Source organism: Gorilla gorilla, chromosome 21 (genome assembly GCF_029281585.2).
Source record: "Gorilla gorilla gorilla isolate KB3781 chromosome 21, NHGRI_mGorGor1-v2.1_pri, whole genome shotgun sequence".
Taxonomy (NCBI): domain Eukaryota; kingdom Metazoa; phylum Chordata; class Mammalia; order Primates; family Hominidae; genus Gorilla; species Gorilla gorilla.
In genome coordinates, this window is record NC_073245.2 from 23675946 (window position 1) to 23695666 (window position 19721).

A 19721-nucleotide genomic window follows, 5' to 3' on the forward strand; every position below is an offset into this window, starting at 1 on the left:
TCTTACTATATTGCCCAGGTTGGTCTCAAAACTCCTGGCCTCAAGCAATTCTCCTGCCTCAGCCTCCCAAAGTGCTGGGATTACAGGTGAGAGCCACCTTGCCTGGTCAGTAGGTTTGATTTTTAATACCCCAAATGTCAAGTTTAACCACAAACCTGGTCAAATTCCTGTTGTCTTTCAGAAGTTACCATATTTATAATTTGCTCCAAGTTACAAGTCTGGTTTTATTTACATTTACTTATACAGCATATCTAATTTGACTGTCACTTGTCTATAATATTTAGACCAGATGAGATCCAAGAGTGTTAAGGCCTTAAAGATGTGTTTTAATTTTAAGAAGAATTAAGGTATCCTTAAACTCTACAGCAGCATATCCATCCTTCTAAAGTATTCCAAAAATCTGAAGGACAGACAGAAGACTTTTCTGTTGCTACCAAACAGAAAAACCACTGGAGAGCTCATGAATATTTCAAATGCAATTTACGAGCAATGCAACTCTAGAACGGCCTTTAAATGGAGTTGTCCTCTTAAAAAGTTAAAATCGGTTTTCAGATATTTTTCCAGAGAGTACTTTGAGATGCATAAAATGGAATAAATCAGTGCTATACAAAATAATGAGAATATTTCACACTTTTATTTACAAGTTAATTTCATAAACTATACTTAACATGACTAAACAACAAAAAGTTCTTGACTTCCATCCTTTATGGCTAGAAAAATAAATTATTTTAATAGTTATTTAAACATGCCTCCTGCTTCCAGAGAAATTAATGTATTAAATATATATATTTTTCAAATTATCCCTAACATTTACACAAACTTGAGTAGATACTGCTCTATTTTTACACAGAATTGTAAACAGCCTTTTAAAAAGCTAGAGTAACTTTCCACTAGTTAGAACTGAACATTGTAAAATATAAAAATTTTATAAACCCTATAATGCAGGTAATTTAATTATGACTAATCTGTAGGAATATACAATAAAAATTTGTCAGTCATCCACAATTAAGTACATTTATGGAGAAAAATTTTACTATGTCCAGAAAAAGATTTTATTCATGTTCTTGTAAGATAACTTTGTTCCCAATAAATATTCCCTCCTACTATTTCTGTACATTTTAGGAAAAGATGTATTCAATTCAAAAATAAGTAACATCCAGTTATTTGACTTTTTGCTTTTTTCTTGCTTGAAACTGCTCTGTTTTGGTTTTTATAGATTTAATCAACATTGACAAAGCAGGATCAATGGACTTCCTTTGTGATTCCTTTTCAATCTCACTCTCTTTTTTCTTTATTGCCTGAGTAAGTTCTTGTTCTTTCCGTTCTCTTTGCCGGGCCTTCTCCTCAAGGATTTTTTCCATAGCTTTTGTTTTCTTGAAATTGGGATCTGAGGGGTCCAAATTGAACAAGTGGGAAGTGTACATTGCCTGAAACCGTGCATCGTTAACATTTACCTGCAAATCCAAAAAAAAAAAATTAATTAATTAATTAAACAAAATTACTAAAGCAAAAGGCCAGAAATGGGGCCAAATTTCGAAAGTTGGTGAGTTGATTATATAAAATACAAACCTGAGTGTTTGTACTGATTCATTAGGAAACTGTTTTTCCATAGCTCTTTATGGCCTACCTTTGGACCACAACTTGTGGGGCACCCTGTTCTTATCATGCAAGGACAATGTATTTCAAAGGGAATTATAGTGGGCCATACATATACATATTATGGCCGGTAACTACAACGACCACTTAGACAAAATGACTGTAGCAGTGGTTTGTGAGGCGGGGCCTTCCCATGCTTACAGCACAAAATCAATTTCTTACCAGCATAAATAAGCCAATCAGAACATCTGCTGGAGGCCCTGAACTCTGAGTACATTTTAAGAAATTTTAATCTTGGTGACAAAAATAAGGAACTATTGAAGGTGATCCATGGATCAAAAGATTTAAAGACCACTAGGGCAAATAATCCATCTGAGATCAAGGTCTGGTCAGACACAAGCCCCAGATTTATCTTCTTTCTATAAAAACTTGTGGTTCCATGTTTAAGAGTATACCCTTAACTGCAGCCAGCCTTTGAGGGTTGCCAGGCAGATGGGTAACCAGCAGAAAGGGAAACACACGAAATACAAGTCCACCTGTAGATAGATTGTAGCTTTACTTAGTTATCACGAGGCCAAGGGACTCGATACCCAGAACAAGGAAAAAAATCCTGTAAAAAATACTTTTTATGCATATATTAATATATGAAGGCAGAATGACTACAAATCATTCTTTGCTTTTCATAAGGAAAGTAACTCAATAAAAACCTAACTGGAATGGGAGCATATGTGAAACTGACTCAAACAACAGAAGCTACAGAGTAGCCCCCAAATCCTTCTATATGCTACTTAGAAGCCATCTGTATGCTACCCTCCATTGTTTGAACAAATTTAAAATTTCCCAAATTTCCCCCATCTTACTCAGGGTCAGTTCTTCCACATTAATGGTTGGAAGTCATTAAGCAGTTTCTAACAGCTGTTTGTAGATTTTTGGCAGACGGCTCAAACTCATGCTTAGGGGACCCTGCAGCCATTAGGAATATGTACTCAACAAAAAGAGGAAGGAGTAATGGAAACAAAAAACACAGCAACTGAAAAAACATGACTTACTGCGCTAGCCACTGCACACAGTGAGTGTGACCCACTGTGACAGGAACCTGCTATTCAAGCAGACCTTTGCTGGTCTGAGGATCACTACATGTGATTCTAACATTAAAAACTACACATTTTTGGTACAATATGGCTACCAAAATACAAGTCAACTATTTCACCTGGTGCTCAACCAAAGAAACAATGATTTCATCCACCCTGGGATGAACTGGCTGTGCTGGATTAAAAGACAGTAGCTTTGGCTCCACCATCAGTCTTTCCGAAGACATTTTCTTTTTTTTCTTTTTTTTTTGAGACAGGGTCTTGTTCTGTTGCTCAGGCTGGAGTGCAGTGCCATGATCATGGCTCACTGCAGGCTTGACCTCCTGGACTCAAGCGATCCTTCCACCTCAGCCTCCTGAGTAGCTGGGACTACAGGTGTACGCCACTATACCTGGATTTTTTTTTTTTTTTTTTTTTCTTTTTAGACAGAGTCTTGCTCTGTCACCTGGGCTAGAGTGCAGTGGCACGATCTCGGCTCACTGCAAGCTCCGCCTCCTGGGTTCACGCCATTCTCCTGCCTCAGCCTCTTGAGTAGCTGTGACTACAGGCGCCCGCCACCACGCCTGGCTAATTTTTTGTATTTTTAGTAGAGACGGGGTTTCACTGTGTTAGCCAGGATGGTCTTGACCTCCTGACCTCGTGATCTGCCCACATCAGCCTCCCAAAGTGCTGAGATTACAGGCATGAGCCACCACGCCCAGCCAGCTAATTTTTTTTATTTTTCATAGAGATGAGGGTCCCACTATGTTGCCCAGGCTGGTCTCCAACTCCTGGACTCAAGTGATCCTCATGCCTCGGCCTCCAAAAAAGTGTTGGGATTATAGGCGTGAGCCACTGCACCTGGCCCCTAAGACATTTTCAAGGGTAACTTTGACTATGCTCAATTTCTATCTGCAGAGCTGACTTTAGATTCAATTCCAGCTTTAAGAGGCTAATGCCTGGTGTCCATGGTTACCTCAAAGTCATCCTCTATTAATTCCTTCTTTTTCATGAGCTGCTTTTTCTTCTTTTTGCTCAGATTCTGGTGCTCCACAATCTTGTTGTAATTGAAGTGTTTCTTACTGTCCTCGTCCTCATCCATCATAAGCAAAGCCATTTCAGCCTGTAGAGAGCAAAAAAAAGTTCAAATGTACAACAGTGCTTTTTTTTTCACCCCCAAAAAGGAGTATAGGGCAGAAGATATCCCTTCTAGAAAGGAAGACTCTATCACTAGAACTCTGGGGTACCACCTGTTGTCTGTAAACTGACTGTGGATTACCAAAACAAAGAGATCTTTGTATAGCAATAAGGTAGAATCTCTGGAAGCAACATTACTGAGAGCAGGAGAGGTAAAACCTTGTAGTTAAAAACCAGGCCCCATTTCACTTAGTGTGACTCATTAGTAGGCTGCAGGAACAAGAGTCCCCAACTACCCTCAAATAAAAAGTTCTCATTTTCACTTTTTCTTTTTGCGCAATGACGCTAAATCTAGCAAATGTTTATTTTGTGATGCAAATTATACTTTCTAAATGTGTAACTTTTAACAAGTAGGTTTTTTTTTTTTGCTTTTTTTTTGGCCTTTACTGTTTCAATACTGATACATTTCTATGAAGGTAGGACCTTAGTATCTGCTTCTGAAATCTAGTAAATGTCTTTTTACACTAAATGGGTATTTTCTACCAACCATGGGATTAAACGAGAACCCTCAAGAATCAAGTAAATAACCATGTACACTAGTAAAAATACAGGGTATGCTCTCGACCTTTGTGGATCTTCCTATATTACCACTTTAGACTGCCTTAATTTCCTTTTGTCACTGGCACTTGTAGCTGGCTTTTCAGAGACATTTTCCACAAAAATTGATTTTCTTTGTTGCTCTTTAGATAACTTTATGTGGCCAGTCAGGCACACTTCTGGACAGTGACATGAACATCAGCCCTAGGGGCACTGCTGCCTTCAATTCCTGCCTCAGCAAAATCACATATGACCCTGTGCCAAAATTACGTGTGACTCCGGACATAGCGGGTCACTGAAGCATAAGGTTCACTGCATTTCCAAGAATGTAATTTTGTACGTTAAATATACGTATTCACAATAAGAAAAACAGAAATTTGCATTTGACAAACCATAACCACAAACTGTATTCCAGGACAGATTCAGATTGAATTAAAACTTATGGCAATATTATTTTGAGGTTTTAAGGGTATTTTCTGCCCCAGGTATAGTAAGTGTTTTTAAAAGTGAGATAATTCCCTCTTAATTTATAAAAGAAAATAAATACCCTTGAATTTGAGGTTAATTTTAACTTTGTACAATTTGGAGAAATTATGTTTGGTAAAAAAAACACTGTATTTAGAAACTACACTGCTAAAATATTTAATTATGTCTCTTACAATTTAGTTATAAATGCCACTGCTAAAATAAGTTGTTTTTTAAAATTAGTGACATGTACAACTTCATTTAAATTGTACCTATGAATTATCCACTAAGCATGTAACAATAATTGTATTTTACCTTTTGTCTTTCTATTTCAATTTCTTCTTCTGGAGATGTGCCATCTTTTGCAGATTTTACCGACTTTTTATTTATACCTGGCACAACAAACCAACATAAGAGCGGTAAAAATTACAGGACTATCAGCAACATTCTGTTTATACTAGGAACAAAAATATAAGATATCTAGGAATAACCTTAATAAATGTGTTGAAACTAAAAGAAAAAAACACGTTACTGAAAGAAGACTGTGGGTATATGAATGGAATAAATACAATGCTTCTGCATGGAGTGACTGCGTGTTACAAAGGAAGAATTTCTTTCAAAGTAATGTATAATTTACATTACCTATTAAAAAAGAAAAACCATAGATCATTTCCACAGATGCAGAATAAGCATGTCCATAAACATAAGAATATTGATTAACATTCAACATCCATTCATAATAAAAGTAGTATACACATTTAATGAAATTCTAAATAAAAAATTCCATTCAAGGAAATCTTTACAAAGATTACATAGATTCCATGTACTAGTGATATAGTGTATTAACGTGTACTGAAAAGTGAAAATAACCAAAAAATTACTACACAATAAAAATGATGAAACAGTATATAATAAAATATAGCATCATCATTAGAAACAGAAAAGATTGTTTAATAACTGCTGTTGAGCAACTTGTTTCATTCTGGAAAAAAAGATCAAATTAAAGCCTTATCTCATAATACATAAGAAAATAAAACGCAGGTGAATTTAAGAGTTAAATATCAAACAAAATAAAACAAAGAACCCCTATGAGAAAATACAAGGGAACAGCTACTGTATCTTAAATAGAAGAAATATTTTCTTAGCATAAGAATACTGGAAGAGACAAAGAAAAAACCCCCAAGTGATTTGAATATATAAACTCAACACTATATATCAAACTCTCATCTGCAAAATGAAAAAACTTACCTTTATAATAATAATTTGACAGTCACTACCTGTAAATATAAGTTTTAAAAAACGCTTTCTCCTTCTCTGAAGAAAAATCTGATCTTTAGTGAACTTTCTAGCTCTATTACCAGGCAATATCACCAGGTAAAGTGGTTCCTGACCGGAAAATAACATGTATTGGGGTCTCTAAATGCTTATAACTTTGGGCTTCCTTGATACCATGACTCCTGTAACTGGTAAAACAGGGATCTGGAAGCTATGTCTAGGTGCTGTTAAAAAGCTCTCAGTTCCTATTTGGAACATGAGACTTCTCGCCCAGGGTGACTACTGTACACTGTGTCTCCTTTTCTTGTACCCAAGCTGTACTGCTGAGTGAACTGCCGTGAAGACTCGATGAAGAGAAACACCCAACACTGCCCTGCTGTGTTTCCTGGGCTAACTACCCATGAGAGCCAAGTGTGACCCACTCAAGCCTTTTGTTTGACCGCCTAGAGAGCCTAAGAAAATCCCCTGCTGGGCACTGTACCACCCTCAGCAAGTCATCTTTGGAACAACATGAAATCCTATGCCCCTAGATGTGATATAATATGAAAGATAAGCATTGCCTATGAAGTATGCTTGCCAAAACCATTCAACATGAATCTAATGGAACCACTCGTCTAACTTCCAGTTTATGGAAAATATAGTGGACCGAGTGGCAAGGAACAGATACATCTAGAATATAAGAAGGCAAATGTTATGGGAGGGGGAAGTGTATATGGTATCTTCTAGACTATAGTGAACTAAAAAGACTACTACTAAATATGTCTATTATATAGTAACATCTTGTGTAAATATATTTTTATGATATACCATAAAAGTATATGCATACACAAGTAAAATGGCAAAATGTTAACAACTGCCAAATACAGGTGCTGTTCACTGTATTATTCTCTCAATTTTTCTCAATGTATAAATTTTCATAATTAAAAACAAGAAATGGCTGGGCGCAGTGGCTCACACCTGTAATCCCGCACTTCGGGAGGCCGAGGTGGGTGGATCACCTGAGATCAGGAGTTTGAGACCAGCATGGCCAACATGGTGAAACTCTGTCTCTATTAATAATACAAAAAAATTAGCCAAGCGTGGTGGCCAGCACCTGTAGTCCCAGCTACTAGGGAGGCTGAGGTGGGAGAATTGCTTGAATCTGGGAGGCAGAGGTTGCAGTGAGCAGAGATTGTGCCACTGCACTCCAGCCTGGGCAACAGAGCGAGACTCTGTCTCACTAAAAAAAAAAAAAAAAAAATGACTGCTTCCATTATAATACTAATATCTTTCACTTATAAAGATTTCATGTAAATGAAAATATTAACACAGAGCAAAGAGAATTCACAGACAAAACCAAATGGTCAATAAACAGAAGGAAATTATTTCGCCTATCTCACAAATGTTAACTGAGCACTTATTATGTTGCGATCACAGCTCCAGGTGCTGGTGATACAAGCCGTGAACAAGAGGTTAAAATCGTCTCTCATGTAGTATACCTTCACTTGGGAAAGACAGAGGCAAAGCAGGACAGAAGGGTTGGAGACTGAATGAGGGGGCTGGTTTTGTTAGGGTAGTTAAGGAAGGCCTCTTCAAGAAGGTGACACACAAACAATGACCTGGATGAAGCGAGGGAGGTGATATGTGAGAACACCTGAAGAAGGGTGTGGCAGGAGAAGGGAATGGTCAAGACGGTTGAAGAACTGCAGCTAATGCGGTAACAGGATAAGCAAAACCTAAAGTCAAAAGAGGCTTTAGAAACTCCTCTGTGTGTATTAAGTCCCTGCGAATACTCTTGCACACCTGTCCAGTAGACATGCCCAGCCAAGAGAACATGCCGGCATAAAAGTGCTGCCAAGCTCACCTATCAGTGCTACCAAGCCATTTGTTTTGCACTTCCAAGAAGAAATATTTATTGTATGCAGCCCTTCTCCCTAGAGAAAATGCTCCTCATCACTGGTCCTATCTGAAATTTTTTTCAGGGAATAATATACAAATCTTAAGAGTATACTCTTTCTCTGTCTTAATGTATGTGTATATCCTTACACATATAAATATCAAGGTTCCACTTGCTTAGGGTATGAACCCCCATTCCCTAAATTTACCACTGCTCCTATGCTCTCAAGCCAAGAGCTCCTTTTGAAATGAATGGACAAATGACATATGCAAAATATTATTCTGTAGCAGGGAGAAAATTAGACTGTATATAATTAATATTTAAAGCAGATAAAGATCTTCACATACAGCTGTGGAAAGTAATTTCAAAGAGCCCACAATAAACTATTTCAGATTTTATAACAACCTGGTGAAGAGTCTTAAAAATAAACTTGAAAGGAGGACTGTAATAAGGGAGAAAGAAAAAAAAATCCCCAAGATAGGGCTAAACATGATATCCAGTTTTAGCATGAAGAAAATTTCTTTGCTAACAAAGAATTTACTATGATGTTAGACTGAAATGTTTAGTGAAAAGATAAACAATGCATACAGATCATTTCTGCACTGTTAATAAGATCAAATATTAAGAGATCACATCTACATTTTTTTAAAAAACATTTTTTCCTCCCTGGAAAATCTTCAGACTTAAGTTAGATGAACAGTACTAGGGAAATGAAAGTTTGTGTTCTAAAATATTGTCTTTATTTTTCAGTCAATCTTTTGTCAAGTAAGGAACCACATCTCTAGCTGGGTGTGGTAGCTCACACCTATAATCCCAGCACTTTGGAAGGCTGAAGGAGGAAGATTGCTTGAAGCCAGGAGTTTGAGACCAGCCTGAGCAACAAAGCAAGACCCCAGCTCCACATTTTTTTTTTTTTAAATTAGCCAGGCATGGTGCTGTATGCCTGCAGTCCCAGCTACTTGGGAGGCTGGGGCAAGAGAATCACTTGAACCCAGGAGAGTTCAAGGCTGCAGTGAGCCATAATAGCACCACTGTGCACTCCACCCTGAGTGACAGAGCAAAATGCTGTCAAAAAAAAAAAAAAAAAAAAAAAAAAGAAACTACATCTCCTGGGACTGCTGCAAAAAATACATATGGATTGATTCTATTAAGTCAATACTAACAGAGACTCCAAGTCAGATATTAGAGTTTTACAGTTAAATAAATCTAGCCAATCCTTACTGAGGCTAGAATCCTTTTAGGCAAAAAATGTAACAGAATACATCCATGGAAAAAGATAGTGTGTAAAAATAAAATTCATCTGTAAAGGAAATTTCATTTCCCATTACTTATAATGTCAGAGACTTGTTCCCATAATAAACTTCCTCCAGAGGGTTTAGTTGAGCAATTCATGTGAGAGAAGCTAAGAAAGTTCACTGGGGGGCAGATGGATGTGGTCTCAGTACTGACCAGATGGGAGTGGTAAGCGCCCTAGTGATTTACTCTTTTGTAGCAAGTTCCTGCATCACTTGCCCATAATCAGATGCAGTCTGTTAAGGATAATCTCCCTCTAGGCTACCACATTCTGGTGCTGCTTTACAATGTTGTAAAATTACAAAAAATAAAGGGAAGCCCACTAGGACTCAGATTCTACCAGCTACCACTGGAAAATTAGCAGATTTTTCTAATATTTCATTTCATTTTCATCTCATTAATGTGCTCATCCTAGATGATATTTTAAAAACTCTCATTTGACAACAAGTTTGTAATTTAGAAGGAAATCAAAGAAAAAATTATAAAAGATAGAAGAAAAAATTATAAAAGATCTCTAACATTGACCCTGGCACCTAATCTGAGCCAAACGCCAGGTCTGGCATCAATGAACTCATTTCCTCCACATTTTGAAGCCACATAAGTTTAGCTCTATGGGATTGCCTAGAGCAAAAATGTTATAAATGTACCCAAGTCATCTGGTTTACAATGTTTTTGTCCTGTTTAACTACAGAACTTGAACTATACACTCAAAACACTAGTGTGCCAAATTCATTATATCTTAAATATTTTTGAAAAGCAAGGTCTATATCCTTAGATAATGACTATATTTTACTTCCACCAGGTACTAAAATCCAAAATTATTTTGACAAACTAATAATGAAGGCAACACTGTAGTAATAAATCAATATACCAATGTAGGTCATCTGAGTTATTTTATTTCTACATTTTAAAAATTACAAACTGGCTGGGCGTGGTGGCTCACGCCGGTAATCCCAGCACTTTTGGGAGGCCGAGGCACGCGGATCACCTGAAGTCAGGAGTTCAAGACCAGCCTGGCCAACATGGTGAAACCCTGTCTCTACTAAAAATACAAAAATTAGCTGGGCACAGTGGCACACGCCTGTAGTCCCAGCTACTTGGGAGGCTGAGGCAGGAGAATCGCTTGAACCCGGGAGGCAGAGGCTGTGGTGAGCAGATACTACGCCACTGCACTCCAGCCTGGGCGACACAGTGAGACTCCGTCTCAAAAAAATAAATAAATAAAATAAAAATTACAAACTGGTAAATTTTGAACCAAAGTCCAACTCTCTTTAAGAGTACCTACTACAGATCCTTATATCTGGAAGGCACACAAAAAACTTCCAACTTCTTCCTGACTCCCTATGGGCATCCATTTCCCTAAGGTTATAAGCATGCTTCCACCTATCCTTAAAACCATCCTCCTGGATCATGAGTACAAAATGTTAACATTCAATATATTCTTCCTTATATCTTCTGGATACTGTTAAGTACAAATTTAGTTTTTGCTGGGGAGGAAAAGGTTCAGAATTGAGTAAAAACTTCTCATTAAATCCATCTATTTGAGCATATACATGATATATATCTAACACATATTTTAAAAGTCCAGTTATACCACAGGTAGTCAGATTAAAATGTAAAGTATGGGAAAACTGTATCATTCTCATATATTTAAATATTTTGTAACATGCTGAAAGTCATATGGGAGGACTGAGTGATTCTGACACTCAATAATTGTTGACTGAATAACCACGTACATGAATGGGGGCACACAGCTTTGTAATGTGCCTTTGAAAAGCCATGTCCAGCATGATTTAAAAGGGACATGCTCCTTTTGTGGCTCAGCTGGTTCTCTCTTTCTCTGCCTAGGCCTCCCATACCGCTGCTCTTGCCACATGTTCCATGGTTTTGGATCTGGCCTGGCCTTCAAATTTATACGCCCCATCTTTCTCCATTTTTGGCCATCCAGACCTGAACATTCTCCTTAAAATTGACAATTAATTTAATCAACCGCCTTAGGCAGTAACCTCCCGCACCTTGCCCCCTCCAATGACCTGTTTCTACGTCCCTACCCTATCTGCTCATGCAGAGTATCTGTGCTTCTGCAAGTGAATGAACAAACAGTATAAATCCATAAACCAATCAGGTAAATCTCTCATCCTTCTGCCACCAAATATACAAATTTATCTGCATTTGTATTTACTTTTATTTCCCCCATTTTCTGTATCTTAGTAACTTCTTTTCTGTTGGAACAATCCCAAGGGAAAGAAAACATGCCCTAAAAGCTCATATCTTTAAAAAAATACCTTCTCCTTACCTACATTCAGGTACTGCTCCACGTCTTTGCTCCCCTTCACAGTGAAACTTCTGAAAAAAGATCTACATTCTTGGTCTCTACTTCCACACCTTTCACCTCAAACTTTAACCCACACTAATCTACTGAAACCTCTACCACCTCACCAAGTGTCTGTGAGCCACTACATTAATACTGTTCCTCCTATTTCCCAGCCGCTCCTTCTCGGCTTCTTAAGCTTTTCCCATCCTTTCAGGTAGCACTTCCTCTAGTATGACAGATTAACAGTGCCTCATGTGGACTTCACCTGACCTTAGGGCCCATCCTGCATCCTCTTCTCTTATCACTGCTCTCTACTCGCACTGCCATGGGTTGAAGTACTATTTATATGCTACTGATCCTTAAGTCTATATTTGTACTCTGATTTCTCTGCTCATCTCTCAGACTTATATCTCAATATCAACCAAACACCTCCATTTGTATATCTAATTGACATCTCAAAGTGATTATGCCACAAATGGACGTATTTACTTTGCTTCCCACTCAAACTTATTGTTTCCACATTTCTTCCTAACTCAGTAAATGGAAGAACATTCTTCCATAGACTCAAACCAAAAACAGAAGTTATGCTAAATTTCTTCCTGATTTAGCAAGTATACTGCCAAAGTATATCTAGAGTTCCATTCTCTTCTCCATCCAATTCCACGAGCGGCATGCCAGGTAAACAACCATTATCTTTTGTCTAGAGCTCGGCAAAAGTCTGGTCTTCCAGCCCTCACCAGTCCTCAAACTGTTCTCTTTACAGGCACCAGGGTAATATGTTAATCTATACCAGATTATGTCTCATCTTTGCTTAAAGACTGTTCGGGCTTTCCACTATCAGTAAAGTAAAATCTAAATTTGTTGTCAGGACAACAAAGCCCTACAGGGGTAGTTTCCACTGAGTCTCCAGCCTGTCCTCGTACCAATTCCCTCTCCGACAATGCTCCAGCCACATTGATGTCTTTCAATTCTTACCACCACACAGTGCATTCTCACCTTGGAGTCTTTCTATCCACTCTCCCCTCATTTGCAATGCTCTTCCCCCAGCTCTTCATGCCTGACTCCTCATTCCACAGGTCTCAGCTCTAATGCCATCATCTCAGAGAAGCCTTCTTTGCCTACCCAATGTAAACTCCCATATCTCCTACTTCTATCCAGTTATATCTTCTATTTCTTTCCTTTAAAACATTTACCATACCCTCATACTATTTATCTGTCTAACATGTCTTTCTTTAAACCAGACTCCATGAGGGAGGCAATCCTGTTTGTATTATCACTACTGTATCTCTAGCCTAGCAGAGAGCTCAGCACCTGGTAGGCAATCAAAACAGTTATTATAGAATCAATAAACAAACATGGCAAGACACTAGCTTTTTGTCCTAAATTTTATGTAAAAAATTCTGGCCTTGCTGTTTTGCTTTTTCAAAACAAAACAAAACCCACTGCAAAACACACACACAAAAACAGAAAAGCCCAGATAGAAACAATTACCCTCTGGGAACATTCTGAAATCAAAAGTAAATTAAAAGCAAGCAAATTTTATCTATACCTTTTTTCTTTGGAACTTCTGGTAATAACTTTAGAGAAAGCTTACTCTCAATTTAAATGTGTTGATTCCAAAAAACTGGCTACCCCAAGCCATCAAACCATTTAACTTATTCTTTGAATCCTATTCTGAGTTCTGCAATTTGACCAGACTTCACATGCCAAAGGAAACATTTTGGATAGAGAACAAGGAAACTATAATGCTTAGCATTTCTCCATTATAAAGTTGGTTTCCTGAAACCAGAGGATAAGGCTAAAATCCATCATCTTCTAGAAATGACCACTCAGGTATGATAAAAAGCAGAATATGCTAAGTTTCCACTTCTCTGTCCAATTCCCAAGAATCCCACATTCTATAATAGACTTTATTTATCTTAATCTCCTTCTCATCAATAAAATGTCAGTACTAAAAAGCTGTAACAATCAGGAAGTAATTTTGAGCAATTCTGACTTTCCTGTTGAGAACTATTCTGGCCCACTAGTCACAAGGGAAAAAAACAGGGAAAGTTCATAAACTCCTTCTCTTTACAATGCCAGCTTGGAGCTGCTCCAGGAGCAAGCCTTTTGGGGTTCTTGTGTGTGGTATAATGATCGGGGAAGGCAAAATGCATGAGAACAAATGGTAAATCCTTACAGTGATTTCTGTACTGACTTACCAAGTATGGCCTGAACCTTACCAAACACATTTACACATACGCATTTCCTCCACATAATGGAGGAAAGAAAGAATGAGTAGTGCATATGAGGTGGAAACAAGGCTCCCTGGATATAGGAAATCAGATACCAGATAATTTAGGGATTCAAGGAAAAAGGAGTAAGGAAAGCTGGCTTTTTAGCTATAATTAAGCATAATGAGTACAAAAGGGATAAAATGAAACATAGATGCTTTTGTATATTTCAGCAGAAAAAGCTTTTATACGAAATTTCATGCATAAATTTTAAAAAATTATACACATATCAACATGCACATAAAAACAAATTCGTTTCATACTTTTAATTCTTGATAGACTTTGCTGAGAGGGACCTAGAATGGATACGCTATTAAAAATCAGTGAAAGCACACAAGAAAATATTTATTCCTCTTTCTATTTCCTCTCATTCTTTTATAGAGTCGATCTGACTGGCACTAAGGATATTTCCCAGAAAAGAATCCCCAGTAAACTATTAACCACATTATCAAAAGCCTCCTATATTAAAATTATCCCTTGTATGTAGAAGGGACAAGTTGACCCTTCCCAATCAGATTAATGACTGTATGCCACAGGACAGACTTGCTTATGTCACTAAGGGAGCTACACAAATACTAGCAATTTTAAAAGAATGATTAGTTTATATTGCTTCCATGTACCTCACCTTTGTCTTTAGATTCCAGTTGAAAACTACAGATATGAGCTGGCTTACCTATTTGTTTAACTTCTTCAGCAAAGTATGGGTCATTCAAATCAACATCAGAGGGAAGTTCCTCTTCACTGGCCTCTTCAGCAAGAGCCTTAAAAGTTGAATATAAAAATACAAAATTTCATTATTACAAGAATTATAATAAATGTATACCAAGAAAAACTGTATGCATTTCTTTTAAACCAAGTAGTTCAATCTAAAAGTAAATCAGTGGCCAAGCGTGGTAGCTCACGCCTGTAATCCGAGCACTTTGGGAGGCCAAGGCGGGTGGATCACGAGGTCAGGAGTTTGAGACCAGCCTGGCCAACACAGTGAAACCCCATCTCTTCTAAAAATACAAAAAAATTAGCTGGGCATGGTGGTGCATGCCTGTAGTCCCAGCTCCTCGTGAGGCTGAGGCAGGAGAATCACTTGAACACAGGAGGAAGAGGTTGTGGTGAGCCGAGATCGTGCCACTGCACTCCAGCCTGAGCAACAGAGCGAGACTCCATCTCAAAAAAAAAAAAAAAATTAAAAGAAAAAAAAAGTAAACCAGTTTTTAAATGGACCAGTTTATAAAACAACTCCCACCTAAGTTATTCTGTTTGTTCAACAAATAATTATAGAGGCTGGGTGCAGTGACTCATGTCTGTAATCCCAGCACTTTGAGAAGCTGAGGTGAGCAGATCACTTGAGATCAGGAGTTTGAGACCAGCCTGGCCAACAGGGTGAAACCCCATCTCTACTAAAAATACAAAAGTTAGCCAGGCATGGTGGCGGGCACCTCTAATCCCAGCTACTTGGCAGGCGAGGCAGGAGAATCGCTTGAACCCAGGAAACGGAGGTTGCAGTGAGCCAAGATGGCGCAACTGCACTCCAGTCTGGCGACAGAGCGAGACTCCATCTCAAAACAAACAAACAAACAAAAAATATAGAATACTTAATAAATGCAGGAAAACATGTAGGCCTTTTGGGAGAAATGGAAGTTATCAGATACATGGTTTCTGCCCTCAAAAATTTTACCATCTATTAAAGGAAATCAGACACATAAACACATAAATAGACAAATACATAAATAAAAATAATTCAAGACAGGAAGGGTTAGGAGAGACAAAGTGATGCAGACATTTGAAGGAGAAGAATACTTTTAGATGGGTGACCAGTGATGGGAGGTGGCATTTTCTCTCATAAAATTGAAAAATGACAGTGACTGAATTACTTGAAGTAGTGCACGGTGAATTATCTCTTAAATTATTAGTTACAACAATTTATTTGTTGGTTAAAGAAAATAATTTTTATTATGAAAATCTAAAACATACATAAAAGTAGGACAATGTAATGAACCCTCTGTTCTCATCGCCCAATTTTAACAATTATCTTGTTTTATCTATAAGCCACCCCTAAAAACTGTCAGGCTATTTTTAAGTAAGTCTGTTGGTTAAATTTTTCCTAATCTAATTTGAACAGACTTTTTACTAAATTAGCAAATTTAAATAAAGCAATCAAATCTATACAATAAATAGAACACATGTGAACTAAGATCAGGCTAACCAGACTGAATTTATCTCTAGCAATCTAAAACATCTCAAGTCATTTAAACAAAAATATTTAGAATGCCATTATTGTTAAACATCCTGCATGCAAAAAGAATCACTAAAGCCCTAAAGAATATTTATTTTGACATTAATGTCCTTTTAAGAACAAGTGCTTCTGGCTTTTTTTTCTTTTTTTGAGACAGAGTTTTGCTCTTGTTGCCCAGGCTGGAGTGCAGTGGTGTGACCTCAGTTCACTGCAACCTCTGACTCCCAGGTTCAAGTGATTCGCCTACCTCAGCCTCCCAAGTAGCTGGGATTACAGGCACCTGCCACCACACCCGGCTAATTTTTTGTATTTTTAGTAGAGATGGGGTTTCACCATGTTGGGCAGGCTGGTCTTGAACTCCTGACCTTAGGTGATCCGCCTGCCTCAGCCTCCCAAAGTGCTGGGATTACAGGCGTGAACCAACACGCCTGGCCAAGAACAAGTGCTTCTTCTTTTTTTTTTTTTTTTTGAGACGGAGTCTCGCTCTGTTGCCCAGGCTGGAGTGCAATGGGATGATCTCGGCTCACTGCACGCTCCACCTCCCGGGTTCACGCCATTCTCCTGCCTCAGCCTCCCAAGTAGCTGGGACCACAGGTGCCCACCACCACGCCCAGCTAATTTTTTTGTATTTTTAGTAGAGACGGGGTTTCACCGTGTTACCCAGGATGGTCTTGATCTCCCGACCTTGTGATCCGCCTGCCTCGGCCTCCCAAAGTGCTGAGTTTACAAGCATGAGCCACCGCAAACAGCCAGAACAAGCGCGTCTAAGAATTTTTTTTTTTTTTACCAAACTATTTTATGGATTCAGCAGTAACATGCTTTTAACGAAGAATATTTGCTATGTACCTACTCAACACATTTCTTTAACTGCTTTATAGATCTAAACAACAGCTAGATCAAAATACTAGATAACATGGCATATATCAGGTATTCATTTCTTCAGTAATAATTTTTCAGTATCAAAATTGAAACCACTGAGGAACAAAGGGGCAAAAATATTTTTAACTTGAAGAAAATTCTTGAAACTCCTATATACAAAGAACCTGTGGAGTCGGAAAGGATCTGTTGGAGTCAAGTCCGGTACTGAGTACTGTAGGGTCTAGAACACCCCGGACACTCAACAATGTATTTTGAATGCTGCTGACAAACGAGTCCAGACTTAGCCCAAATGAATGGAAAAAGTAAAAGCACAAACTCGAAGCTCCCAGCAAATGAAAATCAAACAGAATAGCTGCTACAATTCTCAGAATGACTACTTTATTGACCCCATGAGGGCCCACTTGAGACATCTCCAATAAACTGACAGCTTAACACTTGTGGAGTTATTTCATTTAGAAGATATTTTACTCACTTTGGGAGGCCGAGGTGGGCGGATCACGAGGTCAGGAGATGGAGACTATCCTGGCTAACATGGTGAAACCCCACCTCTACTAAAAATACAACAAAATTAGCTGGGTGTGGTGGCAGGCGCCTGTAGTCCCAGCTACTCGGGAGGCTGAGGTAGGAGAATGGCGTGATCCCGGGAGGTGGAGCTTGCAGTCAGCCGAGATTGGGCCACTGGACTCCAGCCTGGGCGACAGAGCGAGACTCTGTCTCAAAAAAAAAAAAAAAATATTTTACTGCCTACTGAGTTTGAAAAGGAGTTCTAGGGAAGAAGAGAGTTAGTTAGCACATCAATGGGAGCAGGGCTCTTACCCCACGTGGTGTTACATGTATATTATTTTCATACATGGTTTCTGGCTCATAAGTTCCTTAGCCCTTGCTATAGTCTTTTGTGTTCGGTCTTAAGAGCAGGACTGTACTCTTCCCTCACCTTTCTACTTGTGCATCTTAAGACCTTCCCCAGAGAGGGTCCTGCCCTGTAGCTGTGGGGAAGGACTGCTGGCATCATGAAGCTTCCATAAAAACCCAAGAAATGAGTTCACAGAGCTTCTGGATAGCCGGATACATGGAGGTTCCTGGAGGGTGGAGCGCCCAGGGAGGCATGGAAGCTCCACACCCCTTCCCCCATACCTTACCCTACTTCCTCTGTATCCTTTGTAATATCCTTTATGATAAACCAGCAAATGTGTGTAAATGTTTCCCTAAGGTCTGTGGCCATTCCAGCAAATTAATTGAACGTAAAGAGGGGGTCATGGGAACCCCAACTTGAAGCCAGTCAGTCAGAAGTTCTGGATGTCCAGACTTCAGACTGGTGTCTGAAAGGGTGGAGGCAGTCTTGGGGACCGAGCCCCCAGTCTATGGGATCTGACACTATCTCCAGGTAGTGTTGGAATTGGAGGTCACCCAGCCGGTGTCCACTGGTTAGTGTGTGGAGAAAACTCCCTATCCATTTGGTCACAGAAGTCTTCTTCTGTGTTGATAGTTGTAGTGTGACAGCACAGGAAAAACACAGTCTGAAAGAGTTTTTCCCAAAACACCCAATTTCTCCATTTTACTATCCATTTCCACAAACACTGACTACAATAGAAGTATAAAAATTACTCCACTGCATCATTCAGCTTTGCATCTCTCTACCCGTCACAGCGCTAAAAGTCAAAGCTGTACCAAAAGCATTATAAGAACCCACAGTATAGAAACAGTATAGTGGGGAACAGAAGAAAGAACACTGGTCTGAGTAACTGTGGATTCTGGTCTCAGCTTGGCCACTGGTATGCTATGTAACCTCAGACTAATCAGCTAATTTTTTTTATAACTATAAAACAGGGCTGGACTAGAGTTAATAATTTTAAGATTCCCCAAGCTGCAAAATTTTGTCATTATCAGTAACAACGCTCTAAGGCACACCACTTCCAGAATGCTGCATTTCAATCACAAGAGCACTTTTAGTGGCAAAAACCTAAGTGATCTGTACTATTACTGAGGACTCTGGAAAACTCTGGAAAAGATGCTATTCCCTGAACAACATGAGTCAAATCATATTGTCCACAGAAACCATATTAACACAGAGGAAATACTCTTATTTATTTATTTATTTGTTTTTGAGACAGAGTCTTGCCCTGTCGCCCAGGCTGGAGTGCAGTGGCGCAATCTTGACTCACTGTATCTCTGCCTCCTGGGTTCAAGCGATTCTCCTGCTTCAGCCTCCCAAGTAGCTGGGATTACAGATGCGCGCCACCACACCCACCTAATTTTTGCATTTTTAGTAGAGACGAGGTTTCGCCATGTTGGCCAAGCTGGTCTTGAACTCCTGACCTCAGGTGATCCACCTGCCTTGGCCTCCCAAAGTGCAGGGATTACAGGCATAAGCCACCGCACCCAGCCAGGAAATACTCTTGATAAAGGAATTTAATGACAATAAGATGACAGATGAGCCATAAGATAATACTGTAAGGTGAAAATGCAGGTTGAGAGATGGAAAGTATGGCATAATTTCACTCATGTTAAAAACCTCTATGTGCATATATCCTCAAGGAAAAATGTCTGTATGTACCTCTTTCGCTCAGAAACACAGAACAGAATCATACTGCTTATATCTATATATTAACTATGTGTTTTACGTAGGTGGCATGTAAATGTAAAATGTCAGAATGCAGCAGTTGAAGTGGCTCTGGACTGTGACCAGGCTTTGTACACCATTATGTGGCCATGATGA

General features: G+C 38.8%; 1 protein-coding gene across 2 annotated transcripts in view; it reads right to left on the reverse strand.

The window, feature by feature from the left end:
* Window positions 1–615: 615 nt before the first annotated feature.
* Window positions 616–19721, reverse strand: part of ESF1 (ESF1 nucleolar pre-rRNA processing protein homolog) — a 69241-nt gene continuing 50135 nt past the window's right edge. For both annotated transcript variants that reach the window (XM_019017468.4, XM_019017467.2), the window contains exons 11-14: window positions 14570–14657; window positions 5181–5257; window positions 3643–3789; window positions 616–1454 (exon numbers count right to left, since the gene is read on the reverse strand). In XM_019017468.4, the coding sequence (XP_018873013.1) occupies window positions 1161–1454; window positions 3643–3789; window positions 5181–5257; window positions 14570–14657 (606 nt within the window). In that variant the 3' untranslated portion in view covers window positions 616–1160. The remainder of the gene's footprint in view (window positions 1455–3642; window positions 3790–5180; window positions 5258–14569; window positions 14658–19721) is intronic.